Source organism: Megalopta genalis, chromosome 12 (assembly GCF_051020955.1).
Source record: "Megalopta genalis isolate 19385.01 chromosome 12, iyMegGena1_principal, whole genome shotgun sequence".
Classification (NCBI taxonomy): Eukaryota; Metazoa; Arthropoda; class Insecta; order Hymenoptera; family Halictidae; genus Megalopta; species Megalopta genalis.
In genome coordinates, this window is record NC_135024.1 from 7,672,107 (window position 1) to 7,688,461 (window position 16,355).

At 49.1% G+C, this 16,355-nt stretch overlaps 1 protein-coding gene across 6 annotated transcripts in view; it reads right to left on the reverse strand.

Annotated features, from left to right (window-relative positions):
• Nucleotides 1-225: 225 nt before the first annotated feature.
• The window catches only part of LOC117217440 (protein FAM135A), a 52,539-nt gene continuing 36,409 nt past the window's right edge, over nt 226-16,355 (reverse strand). Inside the window, exons 4-17 of one of the 6 annotated variants that reach the window (XM_033465045.2) lie at nt 15,482-15,695; nt 14,113-14,271; nt 14,004-14,033; nt 12,717-12,798; nt 12,424-12,618; nt 12,158-12,292; nt 11,658-11,898; nt 10,827-11,492; nt 9,826-10,733; nt 8,875-9,671; nt 8,069-8,381; nt 7,720-7,969; nt 7,406-7,633; nt 226-5,873 (exon numbers count right to left, since the gene is read on the reverse strand). In XM_033465045.2, coding sequence (XP_033320936.2) covers nt 5,668-5,873; nt 7,406-7,633; nt 7,720-7,969; nt 8,069-8,381; nt 8,875-9,671; nt 9,826-10,733; nt 10,827-11,492; nt 11,658-11,898; nt 12,158-12,292; nt 12,424-12,618; nt 12,717-12,798; nt 14,004-14,033; nt 14,113-14,271; nt 15,482-15,695 — 4,424 coding nt within the window. In that variant the 3' untranslated portion in view covers nt 226-5,667. Of the gene's footprint in view, nt 5,874-7,405; nt 7,634-7,719; nt 7,970-8,068; nt 8,382-8,874; nt 9,672-9,795; nt 10,734-10,826; nt 11,493-11,657; nt 11,899-12,157; nt 12,293-12,423; nt 12,619-12,716; nt 12,799-14,003; nt 14,034-14,112; nt 14,272-15,481; nt 15,696-16,355 lie in introns of all 6 variants that reach the window. The other 5 variants (XM_033465042.2, XM_033465043.2, XM_033465048.2 and 2 more) reach the window with 5 other exon arrangements.

Below are 16,355 nucleotides of genomic sequence, written 5' to 3' on the forward strand. Positions count from 1 at the left end.
TCGACCCTCGTTCGTCTCACTTTCCTTTATCGTGGAAACCACGTCGGGAAACTTCCAAGACGAAGACTTACGATCGCGGTGAAATTAAGGTGGAACGCAAGTTCGCGGCTTCTCGCCGCGATGAGAATGCCCGAAAACTGAAAGCTCTCGGTTGTCGAAATTCCGCGCCGGATTCACTCTTGTTGCGAACAATGAAGATATTGATTGATGCCACTTTCAAGACCCTTTAACAATTACCGATAGTTTTATTTCTTGAGTTCAAGAACAAAGATAAATCCATGTTTTAGTACATATCGATGAACAGGTTTTATAAACGAGCAAAGAAGTAGCTGAAATTAAGCACAAAAAAAAAGTAAGATGTACAGTCGAGATCAACCCTCGTATGCTCCTCCGCTGAAAATTCAATTTCTGTCTTTTTTTCATAGATTATAACGCGGAATTAACGCGTTCGTTGAAAACATAACGAACGGAATAAACGAAGCGAAATTAACATACATGTCGTACAAGGTAAAAACAAACCGGGGATCCTCCGTCGAACAATCCTTGAGGAGCATACGAGCGTCGCAAGTAATTCCCTAATTTTTCGCCGCTCCCTTTAATTGCCAGTTCCTTAATCGATCAAAGCCGCTGTGCACTATATCGATCTATAATACTTATCCGGAAATTGAATTGTGCACCGACGAGTAGACCGCGAGCTTCGCGAATGTACAACACACACTCTATCTAAAACCGATTACAGCAGACCGTTTAATCGAATCGAATGCAACGAACCTAATCTTCGACGTGCCTTAAAAATATCTTCTATGTCACCTGCGAGTGTCCGCGTCAGCGTGAACCAGGCTTACCGGTGTATAATCTCCGCCGTGTTGATCGCGCGTGGTCTAGTAGAAACTTAAGATTACGTGGTACAAAATCGATTCCCGGGCCATAGAACACGTCGATCGTGCGACGGTTTGCGCAACAATTGAGCAAACGATAGCTGTCCGACGATAAATCAGAGAGAGAGAGAGAGAGAGAGAGAGAGAGAGAGAAAAGAAATGAACGAGTTCCTTCGACCGTGTCCCCGAAGAGAGATGCGCGGGATCCGCGGCTCCCCTCGGGAGTTCTCTCATTGTCGTCGGAGTCCTTTCCACCCTTTTGTGCTGGATCCGCGACGAGCTCCTTCGTATCGATCGACAAACAGCGGGGGGTAAAACGCGTTTCCTCGCCCTCGAGACAGCACGTTTCCGCAAAAAAGGCGCGTCCCTCGATATGTGTGCACTGGAAACGTTTGAAGGGGACGCCGAGCGATCGCGTCGAGACGCTCGGGAATATTCTTCGCGCGACGTATTTTACAAACATATTACAAAAAGGGAGTGCCGGGCGAGTGTGCAACCGTTTTGTAAACCAACGGAGATACGTGAGCGGCTTAGAATCGAAGGAGAAGCGAGCTCGATCGTTTCGTTTCGTTTCCGGGCTCGTGCCGGGGCTCTGCCGATCGTTCGCACGCCGATCGGTCGAACAATACAGTAAAAAACTTTCGGTTTGGCTGAACGTGTAGGACGAGCCAGGACAGAGATAATTGTCTAATTAACTAATTAACTTTCTAGCTCTCCAGAATCAGCCCACGAACTGCTGCCGTCGCGGCGCAAGAAGGTGCGGTGGACCGATTTTATCCCTGCTCCTGTGACCTTAGAGGTTTAACCCTTTGCACTCGAGTGGCGTCTCTGAGGCGACGCTAAAAATTGCTGCACTATTTTCAAAAGAATGTTTATTATTATTAAATTTGCCTGTATCCGATAAATTGATAAATAATAGAAGTGTTTTATAATTATACACGTTCAATTTCACATGTATCAAACAAAAAGCATTCGTAACAAATGGAAATATTGTAGCTTGAAACTAATATCTTCATTTTGAAGTTAAAATAGTCTCCAGTGCAAAGGGTTAAGCCTTCGTACTATCGGTGAGAGTTTCTATCGTGTGCGAGATACCCGCCGCAGTATCGGTGCACATATACAAATAAAATGGTCATCGGTAAGCGACGATCGCGACGATGATTCGATCAGCACCTCTCGCAGAAACTCGTGGAAGTGAACACAGAAAATTCGAGGGTGCCGCAGAATCTACGGCGCAGAGACGGTCCACCCACTCCTCCTCGCACCGTGGTTGCGGTCGAAGAACCTAGAACGGTGTCTTCCCGATTTGCGGATTACCTGTTAGCGATTCTTGCTCTTAGAAAAACTTCGGAGCAGGCTGATCCCTTGTCTGTCCTGGCCCGTCCCGTGATCCGAGACGGTTACCTCCATAACGCTCTCTTATGCTACTTCTAATTCAAAGACCCTCCTATTCGTTCCTCGCCTACATCTCGGTAGCCGTTTTTATTTCTTCCGGTAACAGTCGCACAAATCAGACAACGATACAACAATATTGCCACAGTTATTGCGTGCTAGGAGCGCAGACGTATCCGAAAGGAAATCTCTGAAAGGGGTCGATCGAAGGGGGTCAGCGTCCTCGCGGGATTCTCGGGCTCGTTTCACTGACCCTCTTTTCCCGTGACATCGACACGGCCCAGGTTCGTCGCGACGGAGGCGCTGGAAAGCGGAAATCAAACGGAACGATGCGATCTTTTACATTTTTCGGTCGAACGAGAGAGAAGTTTCGGGGACTTAATTTTTGTGCTTCGCAGCTTCGAGGGGGGCGGGCATACGATCGTTTTTCTACGAGCACCGATTCTGGTCCTGTTAAATGGCGTGCTCGCGACAGAACACGTCACACACGGTGTCCTCTGTTACGATGTAAAGGCGTACACGTACGGGCGTTGTATACAATTTCGTGGGTGAACGTTTACAGTGGGCGGTGTGGGTTTACACTTAACAATATTTGGAGAATCGCCGTACGAGGCGGCCGCCATTCGGTCCTCCCGCGGCGAAATGGCGGCTGGATGCACTTGGCGCGAGAATTTACTTTACGCGCGGAACACGCTGCGCCACGCTGTATCGATGCAGGAATTCGGTTTGCTCGATGAAGAACTGCGGATTTTGTGCGCCCGCGGCGAGAGCCGGTGATTTGGAACAGTATAAACCTACCAAAATGATTGAACGAAGGGATTCCTCTTGCGACAGGCGCAGGGAAGTTCGGTCGCGCGCGAAGACCCGCAGTCTAAAATGTAACTAACAAGTTCGAAATGTACTTTTGGCATTTTTCGGATGAGATTCTAGAACGACTAATAAATGCGACGACTTCTGAAATCCGACAATTTGGCACAAAACGATTTCTTGATCCATCTAATTTGGCAGACGTTCGATTGCGAAATGATCCCGAATGTGAAAACTCGAGCGCCAAGTGACGCGCAACAGCGTCGTTTTTGAACGAGAAAGCTTGAACTTGCCGCGGCACGCGGGGGACGACGAATGCCCGTCGTACGGCGAGTCTCTCCGCTGACGTTTATTCCTGCCGACCATTGTTAGTTATAGCGAAAAACTCTTAATTACACACGTCCTCTCCCTCTGCCACTCTTTCGATGATATTCACGATTAGCAATTCGCAGACGCGACGCCACGCGCCATCGTTGCTTCGATGACGAATAATGTATAACTTCATATTTTTTTGTCTTTTTTTGTTTCTTTCTTTTATTTAGATTGTTCTGAGCAATTGAGATCTAGTATTGGAGGGATTTCATATACCTGAAATGGTAGTCACTTTGTTTTTCTTTTTCTTCTCGCGTCCTCGTGATTTGTTTTTCCCTTGTTCATCCTCCTCTCCTCTTCCTCGTTGCTCCCGTTCGTCCGTTTCGCTGATCTTCCATCGCCGAAACCGAAGCAGCAAGGACCCTGTCCTCGTCCTCCCGATCGTCGGACGATCATCCGTTGCGCGCCGATTCTGTCCTTCGTCGTTTCGCTGTTCCTCATACTGGCTTTCGCTCGTTTCGTTCGCCTCTCGCCGTTCTGTTTAATTAGAATACTCTCGCTCTCATTCTCGCTCTCACTCTCTCCCCTTTTGCTCTTCCTCTTTCTCGCTCTATCGCAACGTTAACGCGTTCTCATCCATCCACCTCACACCGCACGCACTCACACTTATCTGAGAGTAACAATTGACATACGTTTCGTAACTTTCCTAGCGTCTAGACAATGTGTCCCAGCATCGTCTTATTTTATATTGTATGTATATCTCGATTTGTTATTCCCCGTTTACTTTTCTTTCTTTCTTTCTTTCTTTCTTTCTTTCTTTATTTTTTTTTAGCTTTTCGTGAATTTTCGCTTTCGCTTTCGACACCAGGCTGGGAGCCACGGCGAGCAGCGACACGTCGTCGCTCCGTCGCTCGAGATCGAAAAGAACGTTTCTCTTTTCGTTGAACAACAAACAAAGAGACAAGAAAACAAAGAAGGAGACGAAAACCAACGTACGCGAGCTTGCCTCTTCGATCGACGAGCACGATTCGTCGCGTTCCGTTCCCGATTGAAGGTGATCACGTGACCGGCGGCGATGATAAAACGGCCGGGCCCGATTTATTATGGATCTTCCGACTCGATCGTGCGCGTGATTTTACTCGACGGCCACGGGTTTCGCGATAGGCCGAGAATTCGATACTTGATTCGATCATGGTAACCGTTCAGAGCAGTTTCACGATCATCGATTGAACTGAACTTAATGAGATTGTACGCTTCTTTCAAGAGAAATGCGAGTTACGTTTGCCGAAGCACTGTCTCTAATTTTGTCATTCATTCTAGAACCACGTTTCAGATTTTTGATTTTGTAATCATTAAAGTCTAAGGAAGTATACACTGGAATCGAAGTCGATCGAAGTCTCAATAAATGCATTTTTCCAGTTCTAATGAAGCATTCGTATCGCTTTTGTCTATCGACGAGATTTAAATGCTTTGAATAGAAGATATCCTTCAAAAAATAAGAGATTTAAATCGTGTACCATCTTGCGACAAATCAATGCATAATTATGCTCGCCACTTTAATTTCTTTTTGCTAGATTTTGTAAGAATCGATAAGTTTGAAGTACAGAAAGCGAGACACCAATTTCAATTCCGCAGGAAAATTAATATCTAATAATGTATAAAAATTCAATTACTAAGAGACCAGATCGCGTCGAACTACCCTGAACGGTCTTCAACCCCCACGCTTTCCCCCATTCAAACGCTATTCAGCTCCGAACGCGAGCTGCGAGTAGGCCCGTGCAGTCGTAAGCCCGTTCAATGATTCGATGATGCGTCGACGAAGCCGTTGCGGCACCGCGACAGAACGACGCGTAGGAACCTAACGAGAGAAACTGATCGACGTGTTTACTATATAATAACGATGTGTCCGCGTCCCGTGTAAAAACGTCGAATTGCCCCGTTTCCTCGACGAATCCCGGTTCGCGATCGGTTCTAGAAGACAGACAATTACGATATAGAAGGGCTGGGAGTGAGAATGACCGACCCGGGCCTCTCTGTGCGCGGGCAAGAAACGAGGCAATTCCGACCGTACGTCCGTGGGTTAATTAATCCTAATGCGGCGTCAGAGACGTCACGGAGAGTTACGAGGATATCCGCTCCGTTATGCCCGAGAGTATCGTTCCCGCTGGCTAGATTCGCTATTACTTATTTCTCTTCTCCTTTAAATTGCTAATTTTTGCGTTTCCCATCTTTCTTTTCTTTTTTTATCTTCCATTTAGTCGCTAGAGCAGTCCGTTCCTTATCTGAAGTACTTCAGACCCGCCACCAGCAGGAACTTCTCGATGAAAAGTTCGGAGTCGAGGACGGCGATGTGCGCGGCACGGCCGATCAACGCGTTCGCCGTCGCTGGCAACGCGTGGTGCACGTCGTACCTCACCAAACTGACGCCCGTCGTCGACATCACCGGGTACAGGATGTTGTGCACCATGTCGCGGTACGCTGCACCTGCAACGCAAATTTTCTTCTTATTTTCACATTCCTCGGGCAACAGAGTGGTGCACGGTTAAATTTACACGACCCCGACCCCCGAAATATATATACATATATATATTTATTATTATTATTAATATTAATATTATTATAATATATGTATTATATTTTATATATATATATTATATTTTTAAAATATTTCTTCAACAAATTAAGATGTAAAAATATATATATATATATATATATTATATATAAATATATAATATTTGTATGTGAAGAGTGTACACGCAACTGTGAAATGTGGATAAAATAGAATTTTGATTTTTGCATTCTAAAAAATCATTATTTCCATTTTTTTCGGCACTCTCTCTCTCTCTCTCTACATCTTTTTTCTCATTTATTATTCTATTATATATTCTCAGTACGAATGATTCTTGCCGATTTCGTAATAAGATACAACGTAAAATCCGGCACGAATTATCTGCTCTTGAAAATATTAAAATAGCGGCAAAACGCACAAACTGTTAGACTAATTTGCCGACACAGTAGACATGTTCTGGGAAATGCACAGTGATAACATCTAGTGTTTCCAGGAAGAATTAGCAGTCGGTAATTTATCTACGAGTTTGAGCATTTTGCTGCTACGTGTAATGGCGCTAAATTTAAATATTTATGGGTTTTGTGTAGTGGCGCCGCCTGTGTCGAAACACCAAACTCTTAGAATTATCAGCTGTAAATACTTTCGGCGAACAGTTTCAGCGTTTTGTCACAGTGTGTACTGGTGCTAGTTTTACATTTTCAGAAGCAGATGAATCGTGCCGAATTTTACGTTGCACCTTATAGCGAAAATGGTAAGAATCATCTGTTCTCTTTATTTATAACGATAAAAAAACATTTTCCTGTAATGTGGATGCAGGAGAGTCTTCTGAACATTTTTCTGTATCCGCACAGTATTTAAATTTCCCTGAGAAAAGAGATTCAAATACGTATTTGCAATTTACACTTATATTAACCCTTTCATGGTGTTTGGGATCTCTATGACCCAGATCGTGTATTATATAAGTCTAATTATTAAAATTAAAATTATTAAAATATAAAAATAAATTAAATTATTAAAATATAAGTCTAACTTTTATAATTACAATCTTATTTAAGTCAAATTGATTGAGTTCTGCAAATAAGCTTTTACTTCCTCTTGTATTTTCATATTAATTATTGTATACTTTCATATAATAAGCATGAAAACATTGCATTATTTGTCCAAAGATACGAATGTACTTTTTTATTCACATGAAATGACTCGATCACTGGCATAAGTTTTCATGAACACCGTAAAAAAAGTTTAAACGAAAGTTATAATTAATTTCTACGACGATGAAGAGACCGAAGGAGGCCGAAATTGTAGAACATTATGACCCACGAATCAATTAAAATAAGAGCAAAAGTGTAAAAAAATTAACGACAGATGTCCGGAAACAATGGCTCGTTTGATTTAGCCTGAACCCCGTTAGTTCGAAGGTTTCACAATAAAAAGTATGGTGAATTACCTTGATCGGACGAGTCCCGCACGGCAGCCTTGCAGAGCTCTATGCGCGCCGAATGAAGCGGCACGTATCGATCCTGCGCGCTGCCGCAAAGAAGAACGTGTTTGAACTTCTCGAGATTGCTCTTCTCGCTGAGGCGGAACATGAAGGACCGTCTGATATCGGACGCGTCTTTCATAGCCAGCTGCAGCAGCGAGCCGGATTTCTTCAGTTTCTGCATGAACCACATACCTGGAGGGCAGAGAGTCTCGAATCAATAACCGGAGCGAGCCTCTCGCCGAGGAAATGATCGTTCCGAGTAATTAACGAAACGGTACCCGCGTTAACCAATCCGCTGGGGTTGTACAGGGTGCCCAAGTGTGGACCGCTTAGACTGAGAAACGTGTGCAAGCGCGGTAGAAGCGGTCGCAGTTTAGGCCGCGTCAGAGCGCTCCGTATAATGATGGTCCCTAAAGAGTGTCCGATGAAGCTGACCTTCGTCGGGTTCAGGCCCGACGTCTCGATGTGGTGTAGAATCTCGCCCACCAGCCGGTCCGTCATGGTGTCGAAGTCCGAGAAAGTGTCACCCTGCTCGACAATCATCGGACAAAAGTCGTACACGCTCGAGCTTGATCGGCGCTTCCGGTAACCGACCGGGGCCCGGAGCGCTTCTAAACGACCTCTCACCTGATTCTTCTCGGACATTAAAAAATCTAGATGCGCCCCGGGAAGACTGAGCTCCAAGAAGGTCTTGACGAGACGCAGATCGCCGGGGTTCCCGTCGAGGCCGTGGACGCAGATGATCAAGTGAGCACCCTCCGGCGAGAACAGCCGGTACTCGTTGCTGATGTGGAAGTACGGCATGGTCGAGGCCAGGGTCGGATAGTCACTAAGAGGCACATTCGAGCTTAGAGGTTTTACCGACGACGGGGTCAGGAAGTCACCGTATCCAAGGGAATGGGCACGTTTATGGAAACGCAACTGCGCTTCCTTTCGCTCTCTAGACAGGATAAGGTAGACAAAGAGAAACGTAACTACAAAACATAAAGACAGATCCGAGAAGAACAGCTGCCAAACGAAAGAAGCAACGGGTCGCAAGCATAGTCTCGCGTAAATCAAACGTAACAACGCAAAATTAACAAACGTGGACCACACCTAGCGGATCTCTCCGCGCCGCGTCGCTCGAGGCGGAGTCTTGGGCGCTCAACCCTCTCGAGGTTCCATGGTGAAAGGTTCGCTCACTCTCACTCTCTTTCTCTCTCTCTCTCTCTCTCTCTCTCTCTTTCGGATACCGTAAACGCCTGTTAAATACAGTCTGTAACTCCTCGGCCAAGGTGTAGCGATTCGATGCACTCGTTCCGAGCAAAACCAAGGTGAAAAAACGGGCAGAAACTACGGGAGGGTCTCCGATGCAGCTACTTTAGAGGATCACCGGCGTGAAACGAAGTAGCTAAGTGACTGCAGGGGGGCGGTATGCGCGCACGAAGCCGTACCTGTAGATCTTCCCGGAGAAGCTCATCTGCCGCTTGAACTCCTCTTTGCACTTCTTGAAGTTGATCGAGTCGTCCTGGGTCGACTGCAGCAGTTCCTTGCCCTCCTGGTAGCAATCCAGACAGATGTCCCTGGCGCCGTACACCGGCTCCCTGTCCCGCTCCCTTTCCCTGCTCTTCTGCGGGCTGCACGGCGCCGTCTTCGTCTGTTTCGGGCTTCTGATCGGCTTCACCGTCTCGTACACGTGGTAGAGTGGATTGTCGATGATCGCCGGAGGGTCTCTGAACTCTTCGGGCGGCGGCGGCTCGTCCTGGAACATCTTCGGCGGCGGAAGCCGCACCTCCTCGTAGGAATGCTCCTCGACCGCCTCCTTGGCCAGCGGCCGCTCCTTTCGCGGCACTATCTTCGACAGCTTCTGGCGCAGCTGCTCGCTGGACAGCTTCGCGTTCCGGCGCTGCTCCGAGCTCGACGTGTCCCCGCTGCTGACCCAGCCGGAACACTCGGACGTAAGGTTGCTGGAGCTGGAGCTCGTGGTCGGGCTGCTCGGTCGGCTGGACGGTGGGCTGAGCGGATTCGGAATGACGGGAAGATTGTTGCTAAGGCTGTCCTTGCTGTCGCGTATCGGCATGCAAGGCAACGAGACCGCGCTGCGCGGGACCACCACCTTGTTCTGCGCCACCGGCACGCTGGCGCATCTCAGTCTTTTCGTGTCCGGCAGCGGCGCACCGGTGCTAGACGTGTCCGAAGGGGTCGTGCCGTTCGTGGCCGCCGCCTCCGTCGGCGACTTGATCGGATCCACCTGGAAACAAAGGTGGTCGGTAGTGACCGATGGGTGCTACAACAAATTGCTCGCTAAACGATCGTTCCCAGCTCTCTCTCTCTCTCTCTCTCTCTCTCTCTAGAATCTAGCGCTCGCTTGGTACCTTCAGAATAATTTTATTGTTATTCTCGACCTCCATGACGCTGGTCGTCAGCGCGGGCGGTGGGTGTCGGTACTTGGGCAAGGGCGCCACCGCCGGATCTTGATACGCGGGAGGCGGCGGAGCCGGCTTCCTGTTCCTGTGCCACTTCCTGTTGTCATCGGCCGGGTGATCGATGTCGAGGACGGGCGCGGAATGCGGCCGCTTCCCGTGTCTCTCCTTCCTCCTCTCCCGGTGCTCCTTCTTCTGCTCGGGCATCGGCGGCACCACCTTGTAGAACACTTCGTTGGCTCCCTCGTTCTTGTCGTCGGCCTGCGACCTCCTGTGCGGCTCGTCGCTGTAACCCGGCGGCGCGCCGTTCCTCGGGGACTTCGCGGCCGGTCTCTCCTCCCTCCTCCTGGGCCTCTCGCGCCGGAAGTCGCAGTACTCGCTGCGATCGACCTCGTCGACCAGCCTCTCGGTGCTCTTGGGTCGCCTGGGCCTCTCGGGCTCGCCGTGCGTCCGGCCGCTGGTCCCGTTCGTGCGGTAGAAGAACGCGTCCGTGGTCGTCGAGGCGTTATTCGATCGCGGGTACAAACGAACCGCCGCCGTCGAATGGCTTCCCGGCATTCCGCCGCCGTTCATCGACTCCTGGACCTCGCGGTTCCGCTGGCTCTGGCCCGAACCGGTTTTCCCGATCGTGTGATACCTGCGGGACTCCAGCCCGTTCGTCTGACTATACTTGCCAGCCTGATGCGACTGCTTCCGCGAGTTCCCCCGGTACGTCACCCGGTCCAAGGTCGCGGTGTGCAGCGGCTGCTGGTCCTGCAGGAAGCCGTCCCCGTTCATGTTCTTCCCAGGCAGGAAGCTGTTCTGGTCGTTCACCGTCGACAACGGCTGCCGGGACGCCAGACGATGGCTGCGCGGCTCCAGGCGGATCCTCCTGTCCAGCGAGTGATAATCTGAAATTCGATAGCCCGTGTTAGTTTCTTGTAGCACGATCTCCGGAGAGTCTCCGGCTGGCCGTGACCGTGCATCGAAACGCGATCCGATACCTTCGGGCTTGTTTTCGGTCCAGCAGTCCGTCATCTGTCCATGGTCCATGGTTCCCACGCAGCTGGGCACGGTCAGGGTCGGGCCTTGCTGTTCGCAGGACTGTTTCGACGGTCTGTACCCGGGAAGCTGGCCGCCGGGAGGCAGCTCGGGGAACATGGCCGCGAGCAGCGACGTTATGGAGGTGTTCTGCGGGTCGGCCTGCTGCTGCAAGTTCAGCACCAAGATCTGCGTGGACTTGGCGCGCGGCAGGGTGACCACAGGCGTCGAGCCGAGGGATGGATTCGGCGCCGAGCAGGCTTGCTGCCCCGACGGAGGAAAGAGCGTGCTACTGGACGGCTGTGTCGACCGTTGCCTCCCTCGAGAGGGCACCGTGGCCGGCGGGGTCACGTTCTTCCCGCAACCCCTTTGCCTCGGGAACAGCTGCGTCGACACCGAGCGTGGAAGAGTCTTCGGCGAGGTCCTCGGCTGCACCGGCGCGATCTCGGGGCCAAGTTGGTCCAGGGACTTGCTGTGCCTCGCCGGGAGAGTGGAGGGAGTCAAGGTCAGGCGGCCCTGGACCATCCCGAGGTCCTGGTTCGCGCCCTCGCTCCTTGGCGACCAGATCCCCATAGATCGCGACTCCAGGATCGCCGCGATGCCGCAGCTGCAGTCGTCCATCCCCGGAACTGGAAGCGAACGTCGTTCACTGATTAGTTAATTAGGCGGTCGGGAGTCCGTTGGACCATAGAGAAATCGTCTTTAATTTTTCGTATCGATATCTTTTCTGGCGAACGATGAGCTTGACTTTGCCTGGAAGCCACGATGTAAAAGGATTACAGCGACGCGCTCACCGCTGTTTCTGTGCCTCTGCTTCATGTCCACGTACTGATCCTCGAATATCAGAGGCAGCGAGTGCAGGTCCCCGTCCAGCTCCGGGCAGTAGACAGGCAGAGGTGGTAGCGACGCTAGATACCGCGATCTTCTCGCGGCCTCGCTGACGGCCTGATACGATTGGTAGTTCGCGTCGTAGCATCCCCACGCCGACGTTCTCGGGTTTTCGAGCACGAAGAAACCTTCGGCGAACCGCTTCACCTGAAAATCAATATTCTTTAACTATAGAGATTATCGGATTAAAAAAATAATCGAGTTAGAATCGATGTTCGCGCGCCAGCCGAAGAAAAGCGAGCATTCTCGTTTCTCATCCTGTTAAAAACTTCTCCCGGCCAAGTTGCACGGCGAAACCGAGAATCGTCGCGGGGTCAAACGAATAAATTGAATGCGAACTGAACGTTCGCGGGATGACCAGGGAACAACGAACGACGATCGGAACGACGACGAATCGCGATCTCACCCTCAGCTGATGATGGATCCTCGCGAGATGCTGATGAACGGCCTCGCGTCCCGAGAACGCCTCCAAAAAATGCTGCCAGAGAACAATGTTTTGTGCGCAGAGTTGAGCGATATCAGTCTCCTCCGTGTCCATCATCTGTAATCACAGAGCGGACGTCTGCATGCCGACCAAGATCATCGGCGAGTACTTCCGGAATATAAGGGAAGAAGGCGTGGGAGTCGGAGCGGGCCGCGGGGGGGGACGGTTATATAACAATATCGAACGACCTTGGTGATTTCTTTGTGCGTGTTCTGAGCGAGCTCGAGCGATCTCTGCTGGCAGGACGGCAGCAGCCGTGCCAGATCAGCCAGATCGCTGAGCAGAGATTCCCTGGCGGCCAGGAGCAACCTGATCACTTCCTGCTGGACCAGTTTCGCGTGCTGTATCCTCGTCGCCGAGCCGACACACTTGGTCGTCGCCTCCTGCGGAGCAACGGTTTTTCTCTGTGATCGATCGCACGCCGACGGATTAATTGTTCCGATCCGATTAACATATCGGGCAAACTAGATTCGAAACTCACGATATTTCCTAACGAGGCGTTATTATCGCCGTTCGCTGCGGACTGTTTGAATTGCAGCCATGGCTTCCCTCCGCGCGGCGCGCTGCGAGAATATCACTCGGTTGATTACCTCCTCGTGATTTTAATTGAGATACGACACCGTTTCGATGGCATCGCGCGCGCGCGCACGCCCGACGTGCGTGACAGAATACTAAACTGACGGAATAATTGAACAGCACTTTCGGCGAAATGCATTTCACGGCCGTTTTCTTTCGCGCGAATACCGAATGCGGGAACAGGTGAATCAAACCTTCCCCGGGCGCGCTCTGTAATCATTTTACCACCCCCGCCGATCTTTTGCTGGATTATTCATCTCGGCCCGTTGCTCTCGAAATTCGCCAGAATTATCCCATAATCGGTCACACGACGTCTGGGAAACCGTTCCATCGGCGAACACGGTTTTCTAAGCCACGTCGCACGGTGGTGGTCGATAACCATTAAAGAATCGAACGAAATTGAGAACAAACGATGTCTTTGTATATGGAAAATAGTTGTGTAGCCCGATTTGTTACTGTATGATACGTGTAACCGACAAACGTTGGTATTACGTGCGAGATCGTTTAAGTGATTGGAGATCATTTATAATTTGTAAGTAATATTTCTCCTCAACGAAACGACCGTGTTCAAAATTGTTTAGGAAACTGAAAATAACAATCATTGAATTATTTTACGTGTTTTAAATCATTGTTGAATCCTAATTTGACTAGGATCCGTAAAGCATATTAATGTCGAAAATGTAATTGATGTTATACGACTTGACTTTCCAATTTCAATTCGATGAAATATATTAATTTAATTTCATGAAAGTTTCTAGGTTTCCAGCGTGATAAACGAAGCGTTAAGGTTACATTAAATTTTACATATTCCAATTGTATAATTATAGCCGAATATCAGAAAATTATTGATATTAAAAAAAAATAAATAAATTAAGAACAATGCTTATGTCAAGGTTATGCTTATTTTCCATTTCGAGGTTTCCAAATTTTATAAAATATTCCAATTCAGCAACCTCGAAGAAATCGGAGTACCGATTTGCATGAAAATCGTATAAAGTTAGGAATTGTTGGCCGACTTTTTGGAGAAAGGATCACCGTGCGTCGCGTTCGCAACAGAAACCCGAACGAATTATTTCTTCGTCTACCAGCTTCTGTAGAGTCGGAAATGTCGCGTGACCGGTCGAGGGTCAATTTAAAAATTCGCGATCCCCGTTTATACTGTAAACGAGTCTGTTTTGGAATGCACACTCACCAGCTCTGCACGTAGTGAAGTATGCTCTTCCTGTACGGAAACGATGAAACGAAAATTTCAGAGAACAGACAGTGATCACCCTCGCCAGTAATAGTATGTTAATAGTTACTTAAAATAACGAGTTGATACCGACTTGATGTACGGCTGGTGAAGAGCAACGAGGCACGCGTGGATCGTGATGGACACCGCCGCGAGATGGAAGTAATCGAAGATCACAGGCAGATGATAGTGAAGCCCCTTCGTGGGCGCAAAGTTCAGCTGCAACGCCCTGCAAAGCGAAGAAAAACAGACGGTGCCCTCGTCAAACACCTTCAAGCACGGAACGCCGCGGAGCCGCACGCGCGCGGCCAAGGTTATCGATTCGCTTTATCTATTAGGTCTGCGGGCAAGTTCCGACGCCTTCAAAGAACTTTGCCGGACTCACTGCCCTCCTTAGCGGCCAGAACTTTCTCAACAATTATTTCGTAGAGCCCCTTGGGAACGTTACTGCACAAACTTGAACTTACCAAATCATCCGGCAATGTGGTATTCGATGTCCAAAATTACTCGAATTTATTAAGTTCCTTTGAGAAGCCTCCTAATTGGTATCGAAAGAATGACCGGTGTCGATAACGAATGATTTCGGTGATAAATGTGACCAATTGAGTTCTGTTCGTTACGTTAAAATTGTGTCATACTTTTTCAAGATTAATTGCATCGGCGTAATTGTAAATTAAATTAAATTTAAATTAAATTTTGATTTCAATCACTTTATTTAATTACTTCGTATTATCTTAGATTTTAGTTACTTTAAATCCTTTAAATTTCGCAATTAAATTGAAGGATAAGGAAACAAGTTAAAACAAATTATACCAAGCTCTTTTTACACTCCACGACCTAGTATAACGATACATTAGTCCAAGTTGTGTTAAAACAAACGCGATTGTAGCTACTAGTCGGCCGAATTTTTCTCTAACAATTCTATCTTTTTACAAAGCCGGGGAACATCGGATCCAGATCATCGAAGTCGCTGGTATAATTTATAAAATCTCACGAAATGTTTCCAACAGACGGCAGCTACTACGAAAATCTCGTCAGCCATTGTCCTGCTTTCCATAGAGAGGAACCACGTGATCCTAATTCACCGATCAAGGGGCATCGAACAAAGTATGCCCGGCGTACGACGCGCGGCGAGAGCAACTTGCTAGAGAAAAGTCTGGCTTTCATCTTCCCCGGTAATAATTGTCGAGGCTCCGAAGAAGCCGGAGCACCGTGGTACATGCGCCAGCATTCTCATTCCTATCCAAATCCCCGCCGAGCGTCGCACACGCCGCGGCGGCATGTCGGCCTGCATCGGAGCTATCCCACGGACCTCATATAACCAGCCGGCGAGTGATCTCCGCGTCTGAGACCGCAATATCGCGACCCCGAGATCACTCGCATAGCCGATCGTCGCGGATGGGCTCGCAGCCGTGAAGTATGCCGGGGACTTTGCTCACCTAGACGACACGCAGGCCATGTTCCCGGGCTGTGTCGGCTCGCTGAACCATAGCTCGACGCCGAGATTGAAGTGGGTGCGGGAGAGCACCTCCTCGATCTTGTGACTGTGCACGAGCACGTGCGCCCGGAATAGGACCGAAGTGCCGAGTGTCACCTCCTCGTTTCTGTAGTGGATCTGAAAGCGTTTGCTCGTCCCGGGCGCCTCCAACGAGTCTGGAACAATGGACGCCGGTCGCGTCTTCTGAATTTCGGCGACGTCCTGACGACAAGATAACGGATAGGTGGGCCGAGAAAGGGTGGACCGGGGGCGGGGTGACGGGGACGGTATGTGGTTGTGTCTGATTTGAGTGGATGCTCGTCTGGATGACCGCTTGATACACCAGGGCGTAAGCGTCTGATGCATCTCCGGAATGAGACAGGTCTGAGTCCTCGGCCGGCTCGTCTACATTGCGCCCATCATTCTTGCCTTCCGAACGGAATCTCCCCATTTGTTAGATTATTGCGCGGCAAGCGTGGATCCCGCCGTGCAGAATGCGTGATATACCGCGGGCATTCGGGAGGTTTCCAGCTTTTATTGACTAATTTGTCAAAGGCCGACTGCTATTGGACCAGACTCAATTTTGGGAGCCGCCGGCCCGGCTAAATGGCTGACTATTCGTTACCGATTTACTTTGCTGCCCTAAAAATGATCGTCGGAGACGACGGCAGACGATAAAGGACTTCTTGCGACTAGCAGATGATGTTTCTTATCAACCCCTGGTCCGTCCGCGGTGAGAACAGTTTACAAGCAACGACGATCGTTAGAGCAACTCTTCATTTTTTTTTTTGACTTATCGAATGGTTTTCTATTGTCTTCTATAGACAATCTTTTCT